The sequence below is a fragment of the Melozone crissalis genome, unplaced genomic scaffold (assembly GCF_028551555.1).
Source record: "Melozone crissalis strain CALT ecotype California unplaced genomic scaffold, PUWL_Pcris_2 ptg000005l_1, whole genome shotgun sequence".
Taxonomy (NCBI): Eukaryota; Metazoa; Chordata; class Aves; order Passeriformes; family Passerellidae; genus Melozone; species Melozone crissalis.
In genome coordinates, this window is record NW_026535783.1 from 29,794,806 (window position 1) to 29,820,144 (window position 25,339).

General features: G+C 43.0%; 1 protein-coding gene across 4 annotated transcripts in view; it reads right to left on the reverse strand.

Moving 5' to 3' along the window:
- Positions 1 to 19,082, reverse strand: part of NRG1 (neuregulin 1) — a 97,262-nt gene extending 78,180 nt beyond the window's left edge. For all 4 annotated transcript variants that reach the window (XM_054284725.1, XM_054284716.1, XM_054284707.1 and 1 more), the window contains exons 1-2: positions 19,004 to 19,082; positions 17,887 to 18,574 (exon numbers count right to left, since the gene is read on the reverse strand). In XM_054284725.1, the coding sequence (XP_054140700.1) occupies positions 17,887 to 18,511 (625 nt within the window). In that variant the 5' untranslated portion in view covers positions 18,512 to 18,574; positions 19,004 to 19,082. The remainder of the gene's footprint in view (positions 1 to 17,886; positions 18,575 to 19,003) is intronic.
- Positions 19,083 to 25,339: the final 6,257 nt, after the last annotated feature.

Below are 25,339 nucleotides of genomic sequence, written 5' to 3' on the forward strand. Positions count from 1 at the left end.
CACCTGAGTATAGAGGGGTTACTTTGATCTACTCCCATGCATGAGTTGCTAAGAGTCTGTGGGAGCAATATATGAACTTGCATGATCAAAGAAGGAAATAGCAAGAATTCTGACCATGTCCATGTGGCTTTTATGTAACAGAACAAAGCCTGTGCTGTGAGGGATTTTGCTCCTGTCCACTCACGTAAAGTCTGCCCTGATGTGTTTCTCATATGGGGCAGGAGGGACAGGTTTTGAGCTTGGAGATGTGTCTGGTAGTGGGGAGGGAGGCCAGAGGAAGGAGGGACACACTGGTCTTGGCAGAGAGCAGTTCTTATATTACACAGCATTAACTAAGTGCTGCCACACAAAATGAGCCAGCAGCTGCGACTTTGTTTTTGTAGGGCTTTTGCGTAGAGTTACAGCCCAAACCAGCAGGCACTACAGACTAAGCCCTGCTGTTTCAGCTATTGTGCTCTTCCTTCTCATATGCCCATGAGGAGTAGTCACAAACTTTGCCCTTAGCTGGGCAGCACAGGGGACATCCAACATCCTTGGAAAGTGCTTTGTTTTTGGCCAGGCACTGGGGCTGGTACACTCTGCTTCTGCTGAGGCTCAAACCTGCAGCTTTCTGCACTGCTGCTCTGAATTCCTCTGACCTTTGTCCAGAGCAAAGCGAGGCTCTGTCTGATCCATGAAGACAAGAGGGTGAACATGAAGAGATGCAGCCCTGAGAAAACAGGTCCTTGCTGTCCATGTTGCCCAGAACAGTGTGCCTCTCAAAACACCACTCTTGTGCTTGTGGAGAGAGCTGATTAGTTCTGCCCCCCATTCAGGTCATGTTCAGCCCCCATGGCAGCACACAGATAATTTGTTGCACCTAAGTGGGCTGGTCGATATAGAGTCGGGATGATTCCTGCCCTAGGCAACTACTGCACAATAACACACCCTTTTGTGATAATCTAGGTCCTGACTGGATTTCAGAACTTCTCCCCATGGCTGCATGGTCCAGAACTTGCAAGAGCTCTATTAGTACCAGGAAGACCCTGTACTGCAGGAATGATATGGCAGCAGTTAGGCAGACAAATGCATTTTATGAGAAGCAATTACAGAACTAAGTGTATTTGCATGAGAGGAAGTGAGCAAAACATTACTAGAAAAGGTCTGGCACAATTGTCATCCTTAAGATTAGCAACACCCTGGAAAGGGGAGTGGGAGGCTGTACGAGAATCCTCATTTACTAGAGACCTCGCTATCATTTTCTGCAGATTTATGAACCTGGTAGCTTGCTCACAGTTAATGCCTTATACTCCTGAGAAGCCCTTTTTGGGCAGAATAAATTATGGCCTCCCCCACCACGACAGGAACAGATTGTTATATAGTTCTCCAAAAGGACTTAACTGCACCATGAAAGATGAAACAGCATGACATTTCTTTTGAAGCAAAAGTAAAACTAGTTATACTCTGGGTGTATGGTCTTTCTTTTAGAGAAAAAAAGAGAGATGAATAATAGATGGCCCCCTGGAAAAACTGTTCCAGCAGCTCTTAGCTGGAATCAGGCAGTGCTAATATACTAGGAGCTTTCAGGATTATTCTATTTAATCTCTGTAACAATATAGTAATTTTAGCCCAGTGAGAAGCCATTGCAACTCTCCCATTTCCCCTATAAAGACCTTGAATTTCTAAGCAAAAGGAGTCAGCCATGTCCCAAGGCAATAGATAAAGAGCCTTTAGCTTCCCGGTCACTCTCTAAAAGTGTCAGATAACCAGGACATACAAGGCATGTGAACAGGAAACGATATACCACTGAAATGCTTCAGAATGCAAGAGACCTCTTAAAAAAAAACAAACTTAAAACTACCTTGGAAATAGAAAGTAGATGAAGGTGGCTGGGAGACAGTTAATCGCAAGTATCACCTTAACACAACAGGACAATTAACCTTGTTTACTACAGATGTTTTTGGTTTTGGGTTTTCAAATCTCTAAGAAAAGGTGAGAAGACACAGCTATAACATATAAGGCCACCATCTACAGCATGCTGAATCCATATTTCTCAATTATCTTCCAGATACTTAGATTTAATACCTGTAGAAGTCCACACAAGCCTCAGAGATCATCCCAACAAAGTAAATGAAAACAAGCACTTGATTGTTCCAGTGTGTTTGGTAAAAGCTTAACAGTCAGGCTTAAAATTACAGTTTCATTAATCAGGCATTATCACACACATGTACTCTATTGTACGACTAGCTATAAGAAAATTAATGATATTAACTCTCTCCTAATGATATTAACTCTCATGACAGATCTGCCCTCTGCCACATCCACCAACTCACTGGAAGAGTAAAAAATAGCCTACAGTGTGGTTTGCTTTCTGCTCCAGTCTGAATGTGAAACAGGTCTATCACATGGCAGGGCATCACTCTGGCTGCTGGTAGTTTGTGAACCAAAGAGTTCTTTGGTGTCTAAGAGGTGGGCAGAATTTTACTTCATGCCTTGTGGACTGCAGCACTACACAAACTATGCAACCTTTCTCAGTAACAGAAGATACTGAGAAGTCTCAGAAATGTTGTTTCCCCACCTTACAATTGACTACTCCTCTCATATTTACCAAAAAGCACTTGGGGTGCAGGATGGATATAAGCTGTGACCTGAGAAGGTGCAAAAGCCAGGAAAATATCTAAAAGAACTAACAGATCCTGACCCTCAAATTTTAACTATGTTGACATGATGATTCCCTGAAGAAGCACTGGGACCTCCTCACAGCCTGCAGTCCTGAAGAACAATCAACCAAGTATAGAGCCCTGTTCTGGAAGCTTAGCATCAGTCCTCACCTAAAGGGCAAAAGGTCATTTACTGTTCAGACATCTCCAGGTTACTGTGTGAAACCAGAATCTTGCTTTAGAAATGTCTCCTCTGGAAGGTGAATTTACAGCAGAGGGCTGCCACAAATGAGATGCTACGTAGCACATGGGGACTGGGGATATGGGAGCATGATGTAAGGCTCTGTGCAGCACTCCTTGGTCATGGAACAGCATCACTCACCCCCTCTTGGGGCACCCTTCCAAACTAAGCATTCAGCCCCGCTCTGCACAAATCTCCAATCTGACTGTGAGTAGACCCATTACAGCCACAGAATTTCCAAGTGGGCGCCCACACTGCTCATGCAGCAACACTCATAAACTGAACTCCAAGGGCACTTTGAGATAAGACAGATGGAAACGGTTTGTTCATTTGCACTTGCACATCAGTCTCCAGAAAGTCAAGGACCACAGCCTCATGTAGGGGGTACACTGGTTGATAGTGTCAGTTTCTTCTCTGTTCTGTGGACCACTGGAGAAGAGCTTCACAAAGCAAAGACAAAGTGAAGCTTGATGTCCTGACTCTGAAGCAATGAAAAATCCCTTAACCTCTCCATCATCACTGATGCTGGAGCAGAGGCCTGCTACCTTTTAGTTATCATGTGTTGTACCAAAAAAGTTGTGATCCATCCATTGCAGTGCACAAGGACCACATAGAGGCTTTTGTCCCTGCAGTAGGCATCATGTGCTCTGCTCTGATTCCAGCAATTTCCCTGCAGTTCCAAGCCAGATGCTTTCCAGAAGACATGTTTCATTGTCAAGGGGGATTTAAAGTGTTGTCATGGTGTCCTATCCTAATTGTGAAGCAGCAGAATAATTTGGATCATGGCTGAAAAAGTGTTTCAGTCTTCTGTAAACAGCATCATAGCAGAGCTGAACTCAGATATAAAGAGAATACAACTCTGTGGGTTATCCCAACAAATGGTGACATGCTAAGTTTGGTACAGGAGATATCCCATGCAAACCTTCATTTGACCTCTCTTCTACAAGTCTGGCAGCGACCCAATCCCATGCATTTGTGCTCTGTACCAAGCTGTCTATCTGTAACAAACCCTATATTAACACTGGCATTTTCCACTCAGAAGCAACAGTATAAACCTGTTTTGGAGCTGATTTCATGCAGGACTCTGGGAATAAAGCGCATCTAATGTAATCAATCTTGCATTTCTAGCTGAGGCAATGCTTAGGTTGCTTTTTGCTAACAGCAGCATCTATATAGAACTGGTACATATTCCTGCTGCAGAGAAAAGAAAACTGGCAGGAGAAGAAAGGATTATTCCTGGCATCATTTCTCCACCTACACAGCAGAAGACAGAGCTGTTTCAAACCAAGCAATTATCCTCAATTTATTATATTAATGACAATAGTGAAGGGCAAAGCTAAAAAATCTTTCTGGACAGGACTGACAAGCAAGGAGGCAGTTTCTGCCAAAGAAATTGCACTTAGGCCTTCAAGTGTCCCATGGGTATTCAGAGAATGCTTATGTCCCTTTTTCTCCTGCTCAAAGGGTCAGCCTTTTTGCTTGTTGAGCTGGAACTATCCTTGGGCTGTGTATCCATCAGACACCTGCAACCTCCCCAGTGCTGTAGGACTGCTGGCTCTTCTAGCCACAGGGCTGGCAACCTGTCACCACTGCAGCGGGGTGGTGATGCACAGCAGGCCCTTCACAGCTCCTCTTGCTCCCACAGCTGTGCTGCTCTATCTGGCAGAGTGTGGGTTCCTTCCTCCTCCAACATAAGAGAAAAGGGGACATAAGCACTCTCATGGTGACTGTTGCCCAGGGAGAGATCCCTTGGCCAGTGACAGGAGGTGATGATGGTGTGAAGGTCATGCCTGCAACCTTGCTTTGTGTATGCACATCAAGGATGCTAAGTTTAATGGAGCTTCATGAGTGGCTGAGGAACTGAGGGCTGAGCCCATTCTATATATACAATGGACAAGCTCAAAAAACAGCCATTGGACCAGACAGTGCTCAATCAAATGATCATCTGATTTTGTGTATTTATGTACAAAAATTGAAACTAGCCAACACTGGAAAGAAGCAATCAATTTCCATTTAAAACAAACAAATAAACAAAACAAAATCAGAAACCAGATACAAACACAAACAAACAGGCCATGCAGCTAGTTGAGGTTCAGATACAGGGTGAACAACTATTCTACAACACTCAAAGCTCTCAACCTAGGGAAATGCGATCAGCAGACCTTGGTTAACTAGTGCTTTGTCAGTTGTCAAAGAAGAGCAACATTGCTTCTTTTTTTTTCCCCTAAAGGGAGCCATTAGCCAACAGTCTATTATGTTCAGTGACAATGACACAAAAACAGTCTGACTTGAAATGTCAGGATCTTATTTTGTTTGCATTTATTTCATTCATTTTTAGTAATAAATGCTAGAAAGGCATTTTAACTGTGAAGACATATTGTCTTCCTATGTATTTTAGACAATATTTCTTTGCAGAAATGAAAAAGAAAAAAATCTTGCTAAGAGAAGGATTCCAGAATGATTTTTACTTTGCGGTGTCTTTATGCACACGCCTGTAAGTATAAGTCTACCCCTTATTTGTGAATTTTTCTTCCTGGATTTTCCTTACTAGATGCTACTGCTTAAAGGGAGCACAGCTGCCTCTCAGTCTGGGGGACTTCATTCTTGGTGCTGCCAGAGGTGCTGCCAGACTTTCCTCTGTGTACAGGGTAAATCACAGACACATCTGTAAGAGGGGCTGTTGGCACTCAGAGACTACGAATTCATCCAAGCAAGGCAAAACATTTATAAACTGTCACCTACAATGTTATTATTGACTCATGCTGTGCAAAATGAGACTGGTGAGTATATTTCCTTAGCTCTCTCCCAGTCTTGTAATGGATATGAAAGTCAGCTGCTGTCAGAACGTGAGTTGAGTAGAACTAAATGGAAAATAATTCTGGTTCTCTCCATTTCATGCTATGCAAACTGGGGTCCCATCTGATCCTGGAGGATCCTTTGCCAATGCCAGCACTGATATTGCAGAGCTCATGGCACCAGTCCTATAAGGATTAACAGGGCAAAAGACGTCATCATTACCCCTGCAGCAACACCATTCTCCACTTGCTTGTCTGGATATTCCCACATGCGCTGCCCTGACACTTCCAAAGGAGGAGGTGATGTGCCCGCACAGTACAGCTTTGTGTAGTCCAGATTAGGAGCATCTCCCCTTATCTTTAACCTGAGTAGCCTCCAATAATTTCAGTTCAGCATGCAGCCTATCTGAAAGGGCTGGCGTGAGCTGCAGTGACATTTCCACCACAGCCGCCATTTTCACATCAGACTGAAGCCCATTAGCTGCTAAACTGGCTACTTCCTGGCGCTCAGCTGAAGGAAGCACTTTGTTGGGAATATAATCAATCTTACCACAAAACTGGCTGGTGCTCTCTCAGGTGATTAAACAGTCACATGAGAGAAAAATGACACAATTCAAGGCTTGCTCTTAACCGAGCTAGGACATGAAAAATGAAAAGTGTCACTATAGTACTTACTATAACTATAACCCCCTTACATCACCACCCCCAAAAAGGAGCCATGAAATGCAGCCCTTCTGAAATGGACACATGCATAATTCAAAACATGAGCTGCCTTAAGGAGCAGAACTCTGGGCCCAAGTCTGCTGAGAATTACAAACAGCACCAGCTTGAGAAGCAATGAGAAGGGCAGATCATTAACAGTGCAAGAAAATGAAGCACAGGAAAGACTGAGGTTGAGATTATTGAGGTTGAGACGTCGCAATCTGACAATTTTAAAAGCTCTCTTAACAAGTGAACATCCCCAGAAACTCCCATACTTTAAGAAATATCACTAGATTTGTAGCCCTTCTGCTACGCAGTCTTCTTATACTTCAGGAATATTCACCCTATGGGACCTCCATGAGGAAGGAATATAATGCTTTTTAAATAAGCAGAATTCAGAGCAGATTAAGTGTTAGATTTCAAAGCATTGTTCTAAGGTTTCAAATTATCATCCCAACATTTCTTCTATTTCTACATTTAAGCCAGGAGAGGTCAAGCTACAACTGGAAAGGTAGACAGCATTTCCAATCCTGAATTCAACACAAGGTAAAACAAGGATCAGTGTAGCTGAATTGCCCACTAGTTTTCAGTGAAAACTAGAGTCAGTGTGTAGGTAAAAAGTTGTTTCAAATAATTGTTGTAATCATGAAGAAATCTCCATCAACCCAAAGTTATCAGAGGGAGAGATCTAAATTTGCCAAAGTTTTTCTCTTGATGAGATTGGGATATGAAACATTCACCTTAGGGTAGCAAGTTACTGTAGTACAACTGGTGACATTGCTGTGGTTGATGGAGGTTAGTTAATCCCCAAAGGAAAAATTCCTGCAGTTTAACATGTTTATTCTTAAATGAACTGTGGTTAATTTCCAGCTTAGAAAATCTATCTTCAGCTCAGTCTTGCATGATGCAGATTTTCCTGCCACATCTGAACACTCCAGATTTTCTCTTATGTGATCAGGACACAGAAGTCCTGATCAAGTTGTTTGATTTTTCTCTATTGAATGACATGTTTAAGATCTCCTTTGAGTGGGTAGTACTTACATGACTTGACCAACATTTGCGAATAGTCCTTTTTGAACACTGTGTCTGAGTCATCATTTTTGATCAATTATCAGACAAAAAATGCCATTATGTCATCATCATTTGTAAAACAGAATAATGTATGAAAATCAAGATTTGAATTAAATGTAAGTTAACATCAGACAGTAATGCTGGCGCACCCATTTGTTAAAAATCAATGTGTATTAGCATGCTGAAAGTATCAGTAACACCCCTGAGAAGACATTACAGATAATCTGCAAAAGTAAAAGCAAAGTATAGCCATGTATTATTCTGCAACTTGGGGAAGCTGCTAGATATGTTAAGGACAAGTAAATTTAGATTCTTCTCTGAATCCTGGTATATTGACATGCAACATACTCTGGATCTCAGTCCTGTTCAGGAAACGTCAGAATATTTTTCTGCCTTGTTCATCTTCAGCCCCCTCCCCTGCAAGCTTCTGCCCAGCTAAGTGATTTTTGTGAGCTGGTACTTTCTCTGATTCACAGCTAGCAAATCTGCTTCCTGGGCTTGTAATAGTTATCTGAATACACTTACAGAACATGTCATTTTAATCCTTCCTCCAAATTTGGAGAAGGAAAAGCTGCACACATTAAGCAATCTATTACCAACAATCAGGAAAATTACAGGGTTGCTTGAGAAGCTACTTATATGAGAGGCCTCTATTAATCTCTACAGCACAGCAAATTCAAATGCTTGGAGATAGCAAACAACAGAAAGGTTGTTAGCCACATTCTTAAACATTCACACGTTCAAATTTCATTTTGATGGCTTTACTGGCCAGATGCCATTTTATAAGCCAAAAGGAGAATTTTAAGGTGCCTTTCTGTTAACTGATTTTCAAGCAAAAGTCTGTGTCCTAATGCATTCATTGGCCTTTTGATCCAGAAACACAGCCTCTCTTTGCTCACAAAGGAATGCATTCACAGTTGTATGTCCCAAAAATTATGCAGTTGCAGGAATTTGCAAATATTGTCAGTAATGACATTCAAAATCTATTAACACTATACTAAATCAACATCTCCAAAAATAAGGGTAAGTTGACTAACCTCCATGAGGCAAAGGCTGGGGCACACTGAGGGGTTTTGAACAAAGTGATGGGAGGGAATTCAGTAACAGAGAGATACTCTGCAGTGTCTGCAGCGGAAGCAGAGCAACTCCAGCCATTGGGGTGGCTGAAGAAAGCAGGGCAACTCCTTGTATCTCTCCATCAACAAAAAGTGTGCACTCAGCATGGCCAGATGGCAGGATGATCTGCCCTACAGAGGATCCCTTAGAATTGAAGGATGGACAGAGGGAATGATTGAATTCCTATATCAGATCCTCAGCAGGGGGAAAGCTGCTTTGCGATCTGCTGCAAGTTCCATGCAGGCTGTGGCATTGGAAAACAGATTCTTCCTGCTTTTATCCAGTCAAGAAAATATCAGACCTTCCCTGGTCTCCTGTGCTTGACAGCTACAATCAATTCTTTGCAGTTTCCTGGCCCTTTCCTGACTACTTAATTATGTTCTGCTCTTGCAAGTATGAGCTCAAGCTTATCCAAGATCCTGCATCAACACAGCAGGAAGCTTTTTGTCTTGCTTTTGATCCTGTACTCCTTAATTCCTAAAACCATAACAACATATTCAGTGGTTGGTTCCCTGATCAACTCCGGCTAGATACATAAATGATCATTCTTCTATTCCCCTATTCTTGTCCTTCTCACCCTGACACACTTTATTTCCCTTGCTAAGGCATTTTTACTGTCACACTGCTAACTGCCCTGCTGAACACACCCACAACCCAAGAAAACCTACTTTGAAAATATAAAAATGTCTTTAAAATCCCAGATGTCTTGACATTATTAGCCATTGCAACTTTCTTGGTCTATGATCATGCCCCATTATTCTCATGTCTTGTTATTATAAAAGATGCTCAGGCATAATGAAACTCTGTCAGGATAAGTCCATTCAGCATATCCACTGGAAAGGAAAAAGAATCCATAGGCATCTTAAAGTATCTTTAAGCTGGGAAGACAGGAATAAGGATCAAAATCCTCCAAATTCATGCACTAGGACAGTTTCCACTTTTGGAAGGAAGAACTGAATGTTGGAGAATTTGAGATAATAAACTGAATGAAGGGCAAAGTAATGAATAATAAGCTGAATGAAGGGCAAAGTGATGAAATGGTCCTTGGGCCAACAGTGGGAGAAGTGTCAGTGGGGCATGGAGGGAGAAATCTTTGAAAGCATGAGCAGAAGTCAGGTGTATAGGGGAAGTCTGCACAGTTCAAATTATTGAGCTGGTCTCCTGTTTACCCAATGAGACTTGCTGAAGGCATCATTTGGAGTAGGACAGAATCAGATGTGGAATGAGGGAGATGAAACTCCTCCTAAATTGCACACAGCATTGCCACAGCTGAGCAATATTTGTCTTTTCTTCCCTTGACTGGCCCTTAGAATTATTATTCCAGTGAGAAACAGTGTACAACCCTGGGAATTAAAGAAGAGGGTTGGTGAGGGTCCTTGCATGTGTGACTCATTGGTCTTCTGCTCTGACTGGACTACTGATTTACTGCTTAAAATATTAAAAAGCCACTGACAATACTTTACACATTTTGAGTACTTCTAAACAGTGATCAAGGCAATGAGCAGCAGGTTTTGTTGTCTTTTGCTGGGATTTTGCACTAGTCCATGTCTAAGTACCATCAAAATTATGTCTCTCTCTGAAAAATAAGAAAGTGTGAAGAGTGATGAAATAATTCCTGAAATAATTCATGGACTGAAAACAACTTCCTTCATGGGGAGAATCATAGAGTTCAGCCTACCTACCCTGCCAAAAAGGCTTACTAATGTTGAGCTGATTACAGTGTATATGGATCTTCATGAGTGGGGAACACGTGGCAGGAAGGAGTGAAAGGTGTAAATGAACCAGTGGCCAGAATACAAACAAGTATTTTCAAAGTAGGTGGTTTTATCTGAAAAAGATGCTAGAAAAAGGGAAAAGGCAGACAATGTCTTGCCCTTAGGTTTCACACCACAACTGGAAGACCCCTTAGTAGGGATGACACTGTGTCATGTGCATTCCAGTGCTGTTACAGGTCTTACAGGGCTACAGATCTGAGAACCTTTACACCAGTGAAAATTCAGGCCATTTAATTCAAGCTGAAATACTAAATTAATTATCCAGATTAATTTAATATAGAGAAAAGCCCAAGTTTATCTTCTCAATATGCTGTTCCAGTAGCCTTACACTGGCTTCCACTTACCTCCTTAGATGATTTAAGTAATCTTTTATGAGCTCAGAGATATTTCATTTTTTTAATATGAGAAAAGCTTTTGAATGAGCTTGATACTCTTTTTTTCTACTTTGATCTGTCTAATCACATGAATTAATTGACTGTTAAAAATTGTAAAATTCAAACATCTTTCAGGAATTCCATACAAATACTGAACAATGTTACAAATCATGCTTAAGATCACAGCTTCATATACTTCCCCCAGTGCCATGTGACTACCAACCCAGTATTGATTTCCTTTCATCTCAAAAACTGAGACAATATTCATTGCCAAAATAAAAAGCTGTGTGAGTTATGAGAATGCACCACCAGCAAGTTCCAGGATGAAGCAGAGATATAAAAAAGTGGGGGAGGGGGTAGGGAAAGCATATGTGAAAAAGCTGAATTTACTCTTGTGAGACGATATACATTGAAATAAGGCTTTTGTAGCTAAACAAAACAGCACCAAATGTAACAGATGGATGCTGCAATACTACTGATCTTGTCCAGAGCTGAACAGACCGTGCCTCTGGTTTACCTTAGGGAAGCCTTTAGTGATAGCCAGCCATGTCCCACTGGATTTGTTCCTGCACATTCTTCCTCAGCTGAAACCTTTTCTTTTGTCTCAGTGACTAAGACTTTAATGTGAATGGGGGAGAAAGATGAGACAGGTCAGGGTGTAAATAAGCAGAGTTCATATTACCTCAAAACAATGCATTTCTCCCTTGCTGCTCCCTAAATGCCAAACAGTGGTCATGCTCCAGCTCCTGAGTTTCATGTGTACCTCCTACTGTGTCTGGTACTTCACAAAATGTTTTAAAGTGAAGGATCAAGATGAGATTCACATTTCCAGCCAAGTGGTTGCCTTTCAGTATAAACTGTAAAGATAGCCAGTGTGCCTAATATAAAACCATCCACAAAAGACAGGGCCTGTTCCTCTGTGTGGTCTGTCTGAGGAACAAGAGGGCAGAAGCTTTTGGTAGAAGATACTCTAAACCCATCTATCCAGCTCCAAAGTACAAACCATGATTCAGTCCTTGATTTTATGTGGCTTGAACATGACCTGAAGCACCAATATTTTTGTTGCCGCCCAACTTAGTACTGTGTAACAATAACCCAGCTTTGAGTCCAAACAGATCTGAATCCCTCAAAGAAAACAAATCTCTTCCTTTAGTCAGAAAAAGCCCTTTCTCCTAATTCCAGCCCATCCAAGGTGAAACAGGCATTTTCTTTTCAAAATTCTTTTATCACCTGCTATGGCATTTTTTTGGTCTGCCTCCCCTTTCCTGAAAAAGAGACAGCGCAATCTCTGCCCAGGTACTGTCTGCAGCAGATTGGCATCACATGTGCTCCCCCTGAACTAGCTGCCTCATTGCATTGCTATTGATTCTGAGTTGGATTTCTGCAGCAAATCTATTGCACTTCCATTAGCAAGACTGCAAATGATGAAAACGCTCATTTATATCATCCCAGCTCTGCACCACAATTAACCTGCTACTTAGCCTCCAGCAAGCCAAATTGTGCTTTCTCATCTGATGCAGAGAAAGTTCCCTGAGGTTTCTCTGTAACCAGAAGTTAGGCACAGCAAATCTGAGGTAGGCTGCTGTGTGCTTTATTTGCAGTGCATTAACAGGAAATCAAACAGTGTAAAAAATACAACAGATATAGAAAGAGGATAATTTTAGTCCTCTGCAGTGAAAATCCAACCCTGAATTTTGTAATTACATCAATTATTAATCAGTTTTCCTTAGAAACTTTTGATGCAGAACAGTTGCAGATGTCATTTTTTAATAAAGAAATAATGGCCATATCTACTGTATTCTCTATACTCACATATCCATCTGTATATAATAAATGAGGAGGGAGAACATACAAAAGGCTCCATGCAGAATAATTACATTACTTACTCTCAGGGAAGTTTCAAAGCAAAATGAAGCTTTAAAAAACAAATACAAATGCAGACTACTGTACTGAGAAATTCAGACTGTTATTAAGAAAAAACACTCCTAGAAATGCTGCTTTTTTTCCATCATGTTCTGTGCACAATGAGTGGTTCATGAAAGGAAAACCACACCCATGAGGAAAATTTAAAAGCCATGAAATTGGGGTGCTTGTCCAAGAAAAAGAAACACAAGACCAATCCATACAGTTTGCTGCATGTTACACAGAAGAACTGTTTCCATGCAATCAATGAAAGCTAAAAAGGGGGGTGGTAGAGATACTGAAAGAAACAAAACAATAAATTTGTCTGAGCAAACTGTGCCTGCTAAGGACGTTTTAAAGACAGTGTGAGCTAACTGGACTGGGGAGGGGAAGTCTCAATTATTGCTTTGCAAGGCCTAATGGACCTGAACTCCCTAAAAATTGCTCCATCTTATGCATCTCACCCCATCAGTCCCCATGAGTGCTCCTGTCACAAGTATATACCTCTAGGAGCCATCATGACCTTTAGAACAGCAGAGCAATACAGACTGGCTGGCTCAGTACAGTGGCACTTGCTTTATTGCTGCTTGTTAATGGAGGCCTGGTAGTGTCTCCTGGGCTTACTGAGATCAGCATCCCTTTACTATGCTCCTGAGTTAGGCTCAAAACTTGTCTGGCATCTTAACCATGATTAACTGTAACTTCCCTGTGACAAGATGTTGTTAATCCACAAGACACATAAAGAAAAGTCATGGCTTTCAAAATTACTCCTCATATTGTGTGGTAGATATTTAACATAGAAACTGAACTGCAAGGGTAGTCTCCCTGTAGACCCATGGGGAAAGAGAGTGACTCCTGTTAAAGAGTCACTCTGGGAATTGTCTGGGGGAAGTCCCTCCCTTTATGCTGGATATGTAGCTGAAGGCTAACTAGCTTCCTAATGCACGCACTTAAGTGAGGTATCTGAAGCTAATCAAATCCAGTACTGTGTCAGAAATGGACCAGCGTGTGCTTTAAGTTCCTGCATCGTCAAGTTTTGGGGAAAAAACAATCTCTCCTGTGGCACTGCCCTGCAGAGCAACAGTGAGCACAGAAAAGGCTGAAGTAGAGCCTGCGCTGCATCATGTCCTCACCACTCCCCTGAGTACAGCCCCCTGCAGCTCTCTGAGACATCCCAGATCTTGCCACGTTCAGAGGTTGCCAGGCATGGACTCAGTCCTACTGTGTTGTGATAGGGATTTGAAATATAGCACATGGGTGGTCAGAATTAAGTCTTTCAAGAATAAGAACAAACATTGCATGAAGATTCTATGAACAAACTCTCTGTCCTTAAATTGAAGTTAGAGGGCACTTCTAAGCAGAGGGAGAGGATCCCTCTAGCCTGCTATCAAGCTAAAGTACAGACCTTCTCAAATTACTGTGAATAGGAGAAATGACATCAAATGCAGAGCTGAGAAAGAATGAGTGGAAGTGAAAGAGGCAGGGAAAAAATCTAATATTTACAGTATGATACAAGGTACAGTACAATTTTTATTCAATTTTCCCCATCTCTAGCTCTAAAAGGACACAAGAAATTTAGCCATTGTGCCTCAACTTTAGACTAGTCTTGCTTCTTTTATTACACTATGCCTTTATCAATACAGAAATCTTCCTTTCCTTTGACTTACCTCTTGTATGTTAATATTATTTTTCCCTTGCTGAAAGAGAAAGGAAAGGTGAATACTTTAAAGCATTTCCATAATTAGGGAGCTTGTTTGTCAAATTAGAAGGCGAGCTGAGACTACTTCCCAGGTAAACAGCCACTACCAGGCTTCAGAAGCAATCTTTTAACCTTTTTCCACTTAGGATGAGAAAGCAACATCCTTTGCTAATAATGACCCAGCGCAGCTGAAGTGGAAGCAGAAATTAGAAACACTGGAAGGGAACTGTCCCTCAAGTAGTCAGAGGTAGCTGACAGTAATGTAGCACTCTTTTTCCACTTTGCCACATTCTCTAGGTGAGGCCCAGCAAAAGTGAGAAAGGAAGTACTGCCTGCCTCCCAAGGGACATGTGCAGGTCCAGTGCTGTAATGAGATGACGACATGCCTGTTGATTGTCTGCTGGCCACCAGCATGGCATGTGTGTAGCTGACACATCAGCACATGGTACCTGAGCTGGCCAGGGAAGCCAGAAGGGAAATGGATGCAGGGGCTGCGTGGATGTGCCACCAGGCATGTGCATCCTCTGGGCCCTGCTCTCTGATGGTCCTCAAGCTCTGCTCTCAGGGAAATCCACTCCAGAAAACTCATGCTGTGGTCTGTCTCCTGCCCTGTCTCTTGTGTGCCCTGCGGCACCTGACCAAGCTATAAGAGTTGTGGTCCCAAAGCCAAGGCCTGCTTGGCCTGCCAGGGCCTACAGTGCCTCTGCTCGGGGACAGAACCAAAGCACAGGAGTGCTGCACTGTTTTTGGCAGAGCTATCACCCCAGAAAGGCAAGCTCTGCACAGGCCTTTCTGGGAGTTTTGTGGGGAAGTCTTCTTAAATGGAAAGAGGAGGCTGTCGGAAGACCTTTAAAGAGTGGAATGGTTGCTTTGCAGATATATAAAAACTATTGTTACAGAAACACATTTTTTGCAGTACTACAGAACTGAATCTCTAACCAGCCTGGATAAAGGATGGAATTGTGTTTGAAGGTGATAGTGTTAGAAGAAGTGAAATTTAGCTCCTGAACTGAGTTAGTATTTTTACAATCTTCATGTCTTCTCAGAGGGAGGGAGATTGTAGGTTAGGGTGTATTATTATATCCTGCTTGTAATAATATCTTCTCTGGTGTAAATATGCTAAGATTGACAATCTCCCTAAATATGGGAATGCTTTAAAACATTCATCTTTCCTTTCTCTTTCAGCAAAGGAAAAATTATGTTAAAATACAAAAGGTAAGATAAATGGAAAGAAATATTTTTCTGTTGATAAAGGGCAAAGAATAACCAAAGGAATAAGACCAGTCTTGAATCTAATACACCAGACACAATTATCAGGATTGTCTCTCTTCTGCTTTCTCTTCCAGGCTCCAGGAGAAAGAAGAATCAATTAGCCCTCTGCAGACTATGACCTTGAAGGATACAGCTTTAAGGGGAATATGCTGAGTAAGATGGAAAAGAGAGGAGAAGAGAAAAAGATTTGGAAACTCATGGAGGGGATAGGTTCAGAAACAGTACATCAAGCACAGAAGATGAACTGTGCTTTTTTTTTATTATTTCTGCACTGGAAAAAAAAATTTCAGCACATAAAGGACTTTCTGGGAACATATTACCTCACTCTGCCTGAAAAGAAAAAAAGGACACTGAAAGGAGAAGGGACAATCCAATTTGCAGATGCTACTTTTCAAGCCATGTCACTGAAAATTTTATAGCTGTCAAAGGCATTAAAAAAAAAGTTAGCAGTGATGCAATCTGTCAACCTCTTCAACAAATCTTGCTATACATAAAACACAATTATGTGTTTGAAATGCAGCTGTTTCAAAAACCCCAAGACAGTGCTTTAAGAGCCGTCCAAAAAAGTTCTTTTCATGCCTCTTGGAATTCTTAGGCAGACCTTCTGCCGTGTATTTTTCCAGCTAGATTTTCTGCTTTTTCTTTGTAGATAATCAGAGACGCTTGCCACAGTCAGAATTATGTACCACAGTTAGAAAAAATTCTGTGTGACCAGACTGGTGTCTGGTCACTTTATGAAGTAAAATGTGTTAAAAAGTCATATATTGAATGTCAGAATGTTTGCACTACAAAAAAAATTGTATGCATCAGCAATATTTAAAAGAAAGCTCATTTAGTATAGTTCTATTTAATTGCAAAGGTGGTTAATTCAAGTAATACCACAGACAAAGCCCCCTGTCATTTAATGGTACAGCAGTATTTCTCTATTAGACTGTTTTCATCGGACAAATTACTTTTGATCTGAAGGATGGCTGCCACACATTATCTAAGCAAGAGGCAGCAGGGTTTCTACAGGAATACTCAGAACTTTCTTTCACTCATTCTGGAACTGCTGTTCAAGATTGACTCTCAGCTGAAAGCACCTCCTCTGAAATCACTGTAGTTTATGCTCATTTTCACTGACAAGGGGGTTGGCCTAAAAAATTAGATTTAATCTAAACACCATATATCTATACTAAGTTTAGTCCCAGTCAGGCTAAACTTAGAAGTGAACTTCTAGTGACTTCAGAGCTCCAGGGTGAGGTCCAGAATGTGCCATCTTCAATGTGACAACCTGCAGCATTACAGGGAAGGCATGAGGGAGAATAAATGACATGGGGTCCTGCAAGGAAATTTGTGAGGAATGCATTTTTTCACTCTGATCACTGCAGCTTTCCACAGGGAGCCTCAGTCCTGTGCCCTCAGCAGAAAAGTGTGCTGTCTTCTTTATTACTAGAGTTACACAGCTTTACACAGCTCAGAAATTGCAGGCTTGGTTTGATTTGAATTTGGTGGGTTAAAATCATGAATGTCAAAGAAATGACACTTCAGAAATGCAGTATTTTGATGCTTTATGATTACCAAGAAAATAATATAGATACCTTTTTTTGTTTGTTTTTATGATGAGCAAAGACTAATTTGGAAATTGACTCTTCTCACATCGGCAAGAATGCTTTCCTGAAATGTCCCACAAAAGGCAGTAAGGCAATATATGAGAAACAAGTTAAACAAGAAGCAGCTCCTAGAGATAGGGGAAGACACAGAGAAATGTATGCTTTGCTCTTAAGAGAAAGGGAAAAACCATAAGCTAGATGCTAAATTAATAGTTCCCAGTTTCTAACTGCTTCAAATCTGCTGTCGCTTTTTCTCACTGTTCTGAGAGTTTCATGAGGATGATAGGGATATCTGGCAGCCACAGACTTCAGGAAGGATGTACCAGAAACGCTCTGCAGGCAAGGCAAAGGACACACATGGAAGATCCAGCACACGAGACAAAGCTAATTTATAAGCATAATACACTATGTGGAATAGCTATCGGATAAACCCTTGAAGCAAATCGTGTACTTCCCTGCAAGTGGATGCAGAGAAAAAGGCGGTACTAGCCCTTTACAGACATCCCAGATGAAGTACTGCACACTTCAGAATTAAGTTCTGAGGACTCTGGATGCTGTTCTCAGAAGGCAACCCATGCTATACCTTTCTTAACATGCTTAAGCTTCACAAGTCAATCACATGCCCTCCTTGTAGACAGTCACAGAACAGTTAAGTGCCTTTTTTTTTTAAGGGAAAAAAACCCAAAGAAACACATAGCTTTTACTTACAAAGTTTTGGAGTAGTTTGGAGATTGGTTTCTGTTGCTTGTGCCTGAGATGCTGTGGTAGGCTCCAGGGCGGGTGGTGACAGCGAAGGTGCGGCAGAGGACAACCCAACATCTAGGATGCGGTTATATAGAGAAGGCTGGAGGAATGGTTTGGAGGGTACAAGTGAGCTGTCACTGTGCACTGTCACTTCAGCCTTGCTCTTGGGGCTAGGTACGAGGAAGGGTGAGGCATACACCTCCGAAGGCACCCAGGCAGACAGAGCTGTAGGATCCACAGCACTCTTTGGGTCTTGTCCTATCCTCCCAGGGTCAAGGTGGGTAGGAGAGTCATACTCAAAAATCTTGTCCACAAAGACCCACTTGAGACCAGCAATGCAGAGGCAAAGGCTAAGCAGGCAAGCCAAGATAGGGGCGATGCAGATCTTTTCAGAGTTGAGGCAGCCCTTCAGTCGCTCTGCCTCCAGGCACACGCAGCAGGTTGCGGCAAGGCCTGCTATCCCCTGGACCCTCCTGTCCTCTCTTTGGGTCCCCGGCATGTTCTCCTCATCCGGGAGCCCGTTGAGGGACGCATCAGGGCTCAGCTGAGCTGAGGGGCTGGGGAAAGTGTCGGCAGCTACTTCAGACATGTTTAAGCATCAGCTCTCAAACAGCTCACCTCCAAAAGGCCTTAACTCTATCACAGTCCATTACTGTGAGACACAGACAAAAAGAGATGGTAGTAATAGTCACAGTGCTCCGCAAAAATCACAGAGTGGGAGTCAATAAAAGGTCGAAGCTCAGCAACATCATCCAAACTGAGAGAGGAGCAATGCACAGGAAAAATTAGATCCCCCCCAGTCCCTGTGCCCCCAAGCCCTCTGTCACTGTCTCTGCTTCTCTGAACTGAGAATAGCTTTGTAATTATTCAGCTCCTGTTTGCTAGACACTTTTATAATTCCTTAAACGCTTCTCAAGCAATTCCAGCTCTTCTGCAGAGGGAAGAAACATTCCCCCAAAAGCAAGCACAACAAAACAAAATAGGGATAAGGAGGGTCATGAGATAAAGAAAACCACACACACTGAACAAACTGACCAGATTAAGTAAACCAGTAGCCCAGAGCGAAAGGCAAGACTCTCACCTTGAGCATCTGAGGCTGGTATCTGCTCAGACGAGGAAAACAATTGTCATGCGGTAGAAGGAGCAAAAGCAAAATCTCTAACAACAGCGGCAACGGTAGAAGTGACAGTAGCAGCAGCATCCTGTCGTGTTACAGCGGCGGCTGAAAGAGGCTGAATCATTACAGAGCAGCAGGTGCTTGCTGTCTGAGCATCACTGCAAACAATATCATTACAGAGAGGTTTGAAAGCAAGAGCGATGCCAAGACGGTGGTAACTCCCTTTATCTCCCCTCCCTCTTTGTCCTCCTGAGCGCTCATTCACTTTCCTCCGTTCCCCCCCCCGCCCGCCCCGCTCCCCCAGCCCCCTCGCAGCCTGTTTCTCTGATGTACAGACTCGCTCCTTCCTCCCCTACCCCACCCCCCGCACTCTGCAGGGCTGCTCTGAGTGAAATCAGTACACCCAGCAATGCAGGACTGTCAGTGACTTCCTATTTTATCCAATTAGGAGGAATAAAGGCCATCAAATCAAAGGGAGGGAGCGGACAGGAGTTGCTCACCCACCCACTCCCTCTCTCCAGGCAAAGCGTGGCCAGAGGCAGCAGCGGCCATCCATGGCAAAGTCCTCCAGCAAGGACTGGGTGTCGGTTGGAGCTCTTTGGGTTGGACTGGGCTCGCCTAGGCTGATACTCGATCTCTCCCAGGGGGAAGACCGCTTTCCAGAAGCAGTTTCTCCCTGCCTGACACCTAGAGACAGCTTTTCTTTCCAAGCTCCTGAGTAAGTTTTATTTCCTAGGAATAAGGCTGGAATGTATCTTAGATCAAGCAGAGGAAATGAAAAACCCCAAGCCATTCCCATCTCTGATAAATTTTCATTCAAGCTATTGCAAAGAGGTTTGCTTTTTTAAAAATTCCATTTTCCAACCTCTTTCCAGACCCTTTTCCAAACACAAAAAACCCCAGACTTCACACTAAAGACAATTCCTGAATTCCTGAATGCACTCTTCAAGAGCTCACATATTGCCAGAATAGATCCTCATTCACCTTAGACTAAAAAAGAAAAAAAAAATTAAACTATTTTATTATTTTTTATTATTATTAATTAAAGGCTTATACTTCGTTAAATTTGGCTGCCATTTCTCACTGTCTCTAATATGTAGCACTACCATTGCCACCAATGCAGTATAATACAGGGGTAAATCAACAGTCCAGCTAACATAATGAAAGTAAGACTAGAATCAGATCTATTTCCAGTCTCTTTTGTCTCTTACAGAAAAATACACCTGTGCAACAATAAAGATGTGTATGAAAGGCAAGGCACTTATAGCACAATCTCCAGGTCCTTGAACTTAATGAAAGCATTTGCATTGAAGTTTTGCTGGTGAGAATCCCCCTTTCTGCATAGTATGAATGGCTGCAGGATGCATAAGGAGACAAAGAATCAAGTGCTAAAAATTGCTCTGAACTAATTTTTGTTGGTGTCTTGTTTAGGCACATGAAAGGTAAATTCCTTTGTAGTTATCTATTTTTGGTAGTGTCAAAAGAGGCATCTGATTCTATCCATGTTCTCTTTCTGCCTCCAACTCTACTCCCATCTCACCCCTTCTTCCATGGGAACATTAGTAACATTCACATGAAAAAGATTTATCAAAATCTGAATGAATCCCATAGTGTTTTTATGGACTGTCACGTCAAGGACTAATTGATGGATGTCTGATCACAAAGCTTCCTGTGAGGCGGCTGTAGCCCACTGAAGTAATCACAATGCTAATACAATCAAGTGCTTGGAGCATTTACCTTAAAGCACAGCTAGTGATAACACTCTCTGAAGGAATGTAGAAAGATAAATCATCTTACAATCTAGCCTACATTACCACTGAGGTGTCTGGTCCTTAGGTTAATGATGTGATCAGCAGCCTCAGACAAAACGAACAGCTTGCACTGCATATTTACATACATGGCTTCTCTTATTACAAAGCACATGTTCCCTTTTGCTGGTAATGTCCTGCATCAGTGCAGTCTCTCTCGAGCATCTCAAAACCTATTTCAAACAGCATTGACAACACAACCTCTGTAGAAAGTGTAACAAAAAGCAGCATTGCCGGGACAGGTGCAGTGGTCTGTGGCTACAAGTAAACACAGTTTCTAGAGAAAGGATGCACCTTTCATTTGATCAGCTGATAAATCTGGGAAAACCAGACACACTTTCACACACCCAAGTTGTTCCTCAAGTATGAAGCTACAGCATCACTCTTTAAAGTGGAGTGCAAGTTGACAACCAGCTGGGAATATTCTATTCATTGCACAGATGAGATACTACAGCATCTGAGTGCTTGGCAGAATTTTTTTAAAATTCCTTGTCTTTATCCATGTCTAATTTTTCAACCTTCCTATTTCCAGTAAGAGAATTTTCCCTGCTGACACTTCTCTGAGCCTGTGTTTAATCCCCAGTCCTGTCCACATCTTTCCTGCACTGGTCTTCCTGGCAAACTGCCTGCATTCAATCTCCAGTAATCTTCGTGACCCTCCATCCTATCTACACTTATCTGCCCTCTTTCCTGCTTTGCTCGCATCTTCCTGGTGCCGGGCTGAACAGAAACTAACGTGGAGACCTTGCATCTTCCTGTGTGAGGGCTGCCACGAAGTTAAACCGAACACGCAAAACACTGCACAGCTGGACAGAGGTGTGGCGGGCTACCTGCACGAGGGACGCATTCAGGGGCTCCTCTGCGTGTGGGGGCATCGCCCTCTTTCATACCCGGCTGCCGCCAGGAGCCGTCAGCTCGCACGGACTGGGAATGGGCTCTTCCAAACGGCTCCTGCCCCAGCCCGGCTGGCTAAACTGAGGCTGGAGAGCATCTCTCCCCGCCTTTTTCTCCTCCACCGGCAGGCCCAGCCCGCCCGCAGCAGCTCCCCCCGGCAGGCAGGCAGGCAGGCAGACCCGCACCCCCGCCGGCTCCGCGGCCGCAGCGTGCCCGCGGTCCCTGGCTCCCGGCCAGGCTGCAGTGCCCTCCTCCGCTGCGGGTCCCTTCCCCCGCCGCACCTCCAGCCCTGGCGCGCTGCCTGCCTGCCTCAGCATCACGCAGCCGGCTGTGCCCAGACCTCCTCCCCCTCCTCCCCTCCGCAGGGAAGCCTGCAGAGCTGCTCCAGCCCCCCAGCTCCGCAGGGGCTACGGGTTCTGCGGCGAGGAGAGCGGGGCGGCACCCGGCGCTCTGTCCCCGCCTTCGGGGTGCCTGGCGGCTCCCGCTATTCCCCGACGAGAAGGGAGAAAGGAGGTGCTGAATCATCGCCCAGCCAGCTTCCCTGGCCCCGCTCCACAGGTGGCCAAAGCCAGGGCCAGAACACAGCCTGCCTGCCATGCTGCAATCCTATACCTTACGGGCTGCTTCCTCCTGGGACCTTTCGGACCAAAAAAACCTCGTGCGCTCTACCACGTAGATGGAGTGGATACGGGAGCACATTACTCTCTGAGTCAGCTCTCGAGGCTGTAGTACAAGCTCATTGATGATGATCTCTCACTTCGGGTCTGAAGATAAAAGTATAAACTGAAGGTTCAGGTCACTGACTTCAGGGGTCCTTCCCGTTCCTCTTGCCCCCAAAGCAATGCAGAAATGCTTTATCCTGCAGGCTTGAGCTTTTTACATTTCTGTAGAGACACGCTAGCAGTTGCAAGTTGTGCTTAAACACGGACTCTGCCTGGCTGAAGGAGATGAGAGGCTGGGAAGAGTCAGGAACTGGCTCATTGGAAGGGAGGCCTGGAAAATCAAGTGGGGGCATGACCTTGAAGGTAATGAAGTTTTACTGGGGTAGCCCATTGGTGGTATATACAGCAGGATAAAGGAAGGAAATTACTTGCCTGTTTCAGTAAGGTTAGCTTCATGTGCAAAGCTTTATTCCTGATTCCCACGTAGCTTGGGTCTCTTTGGCTTAGAGGAAAATACAGTTTGACTCTACACTAATGAAGCTGATCTATGACTGAGATTTGGGCTCCTGCCAAATGACAGGTTGAAACTAAGAGCCTTAGAAAACTGTAATTTTATTTCATGGAGTGTTTTTGCAAAGAATCAAGTGGGGGTTTTTTTGCAAAGTTTCACTCCCAAAAGGCTTCAGGAAATAACACAAAACAGCAGTTTTATAGGTGCTAAAAGGAGGTGCACTTCAAACTGCAGAGGACTATTTTCTCTGGCCAGCCACAAAGATGTGAATAGATGTGTGATTATGACCAACATCATCCTGCAAACTAGAGCACAAGTACCATTTAACTCAGCTTACCCTTCAGTCATACCATAATAAGACCCAAACCTACTGAAAGTTCTGGAAAGTAAGCTTGGTGAGTCATTCTCATGGAAGCCATTGAATTTCAAATACCTATGTCCTTCAAATACAGTCTCAATAGTCCACAAAAAGATTCCCTAAGAATTATCTACTGTCTTGCAACTGCTGGGACATTAGGAAATTAAAATACCTCTTCACAAGTGGTTATTCATGGCTCTGCTGTATAACAGCGTAAGAAAGAATACTAAGAAGATATCAATATAAGACAAGTGATATTGCACCCTGCCCCCCCCCCCCCCCCAACTGGCTTCCTTTAAGAACATGTCTGTTCTTCAGTAAGAAGCAACCAGCAACATGCAGCAGCAACTGCTCCGTGTGTTTGATTGCACCCCTTTTTCTACCATACACTGAGAAATTAAAAGCATTGTAACTAAGAATCTAAGAAGAAAAAAAAAAGTGCATGTTCATTAAGAAGAGATTGATGAAGAAGATAAAAGGATCACTTTTTATTGATTGCACTTTCTTCAAATTAAATAAGTGCACTATATAAAGATGGAGGAGTGACCCAAAGCAAGTGATCAGGCCCAATGAGTGACATTACTGCCAGCAGTCATGGTGTGGGAAGAGGGGCCATCACACAAGGTAGAAAATGATTCATTTATTCATCCTTTCAGTGTTTCACCAATCTCCCTTCCATAATCCATTTCCCTTGGACTGATGCCAGCATTCTTTGAGTCCTTCCAAAAGCCCTTACTAGGAACCTCATCTCTCAGCTCAAATGGCGCAAAGAGAAAACTTCATTTTGCCTCTATACTGGTCCTGTCACTGAACTCGAAATGTTCAAAGGGGACAAACTGTCACTTGCACACAGACATCCTATTTTTCACCTGATGTAAAGCAAATATAACATAGATGATAGTGCTGCTTTTATGCTCCTGTCCATTTCCATCAACTTCTTCCCTTTACTGGTTTTAAACCCTCTGCCCATTTGTAGCCATATGTGAGTGAGGAGGTGAAACATCAAGCCTCTAAGAAAAGGCAAGAGAAGATGAACAATAAAAACAAGCACATTTCAGGCATAAACATGAGACTAAATGTGTCAATGTCAGCAGAATCATTAGTGTTAGCTTAATTTGGTTGGTATAAAGGATTGCTGTGGGAAGACTCCCTACTTTCAGACAACATAAAAGATGGGACATGGGGAAGCTATTCTAAACCTCGTTGTACCCTCAAGCCAAACCAACTACATTGGATGCTGGTGTTTCAGAAGCAGGTCCTCACACTAGTATGTTACTTGGAAATGTCTGAAGTACAGTATACAAACAAACAGCAGTGATTCTGAAAATGTTTGGGAGAGCTCATGTTGCCTCTGTAGCAGTATTTTCTATATTGGCATCACATGTACACATTTACACCAAGCATTTACATGCTGTAAGTCCAATAGTTGTGTCTTGCAGAGACAGTGATTTGAAAAAAAAACAACACAACAACAATGGCTGTTCTAAGAAGAGTTTATACTTTAAATAGCTACAACCAGTAATTGAAACTGAAAACTGCCATAAAATGGGCTGTTATTTCAGGGGAACAAAAAAAGTGTTCTGAGTCTTTTCATCTTCAAGTGAAATGTAAGACACTGAGTTTCTTTCATCCTATTCTAAAGCAGAGCTAGTGGTACTATACCAGACACAGAAATAGGACGCGAAATCATGAATATCAGGGTTTTTCATCAATGGCACTGACTCACTTCCCCAGCCTCTGCTAAGTCACAAAACGGAGATGGGCCCCACCACTGTTCAGGCTAATGGTAATTATCTCGACCATGTGGTAAAGGAACATTTAAGAGGTGCAAAGACAAGAAATGCACTCTGCTAGGCTCTTTTGCCTGAGGGCAGAAGCAGACAAAGTCCATGTGCAATTCAGATGTTTTTTAAATTTGTTTGTTTGGGAATTGCTTTTTTTCCCAGATCTGATTTCTTCACTCTGTCATTGGCATCTCCAGCAAACCTGCTGGGGCCGTTGTGATTATTTATTTTCCCACTGTGGCAGTGAGCTGGAGCAGCAGTGAAGTCACAGGGCTCAGGCTTG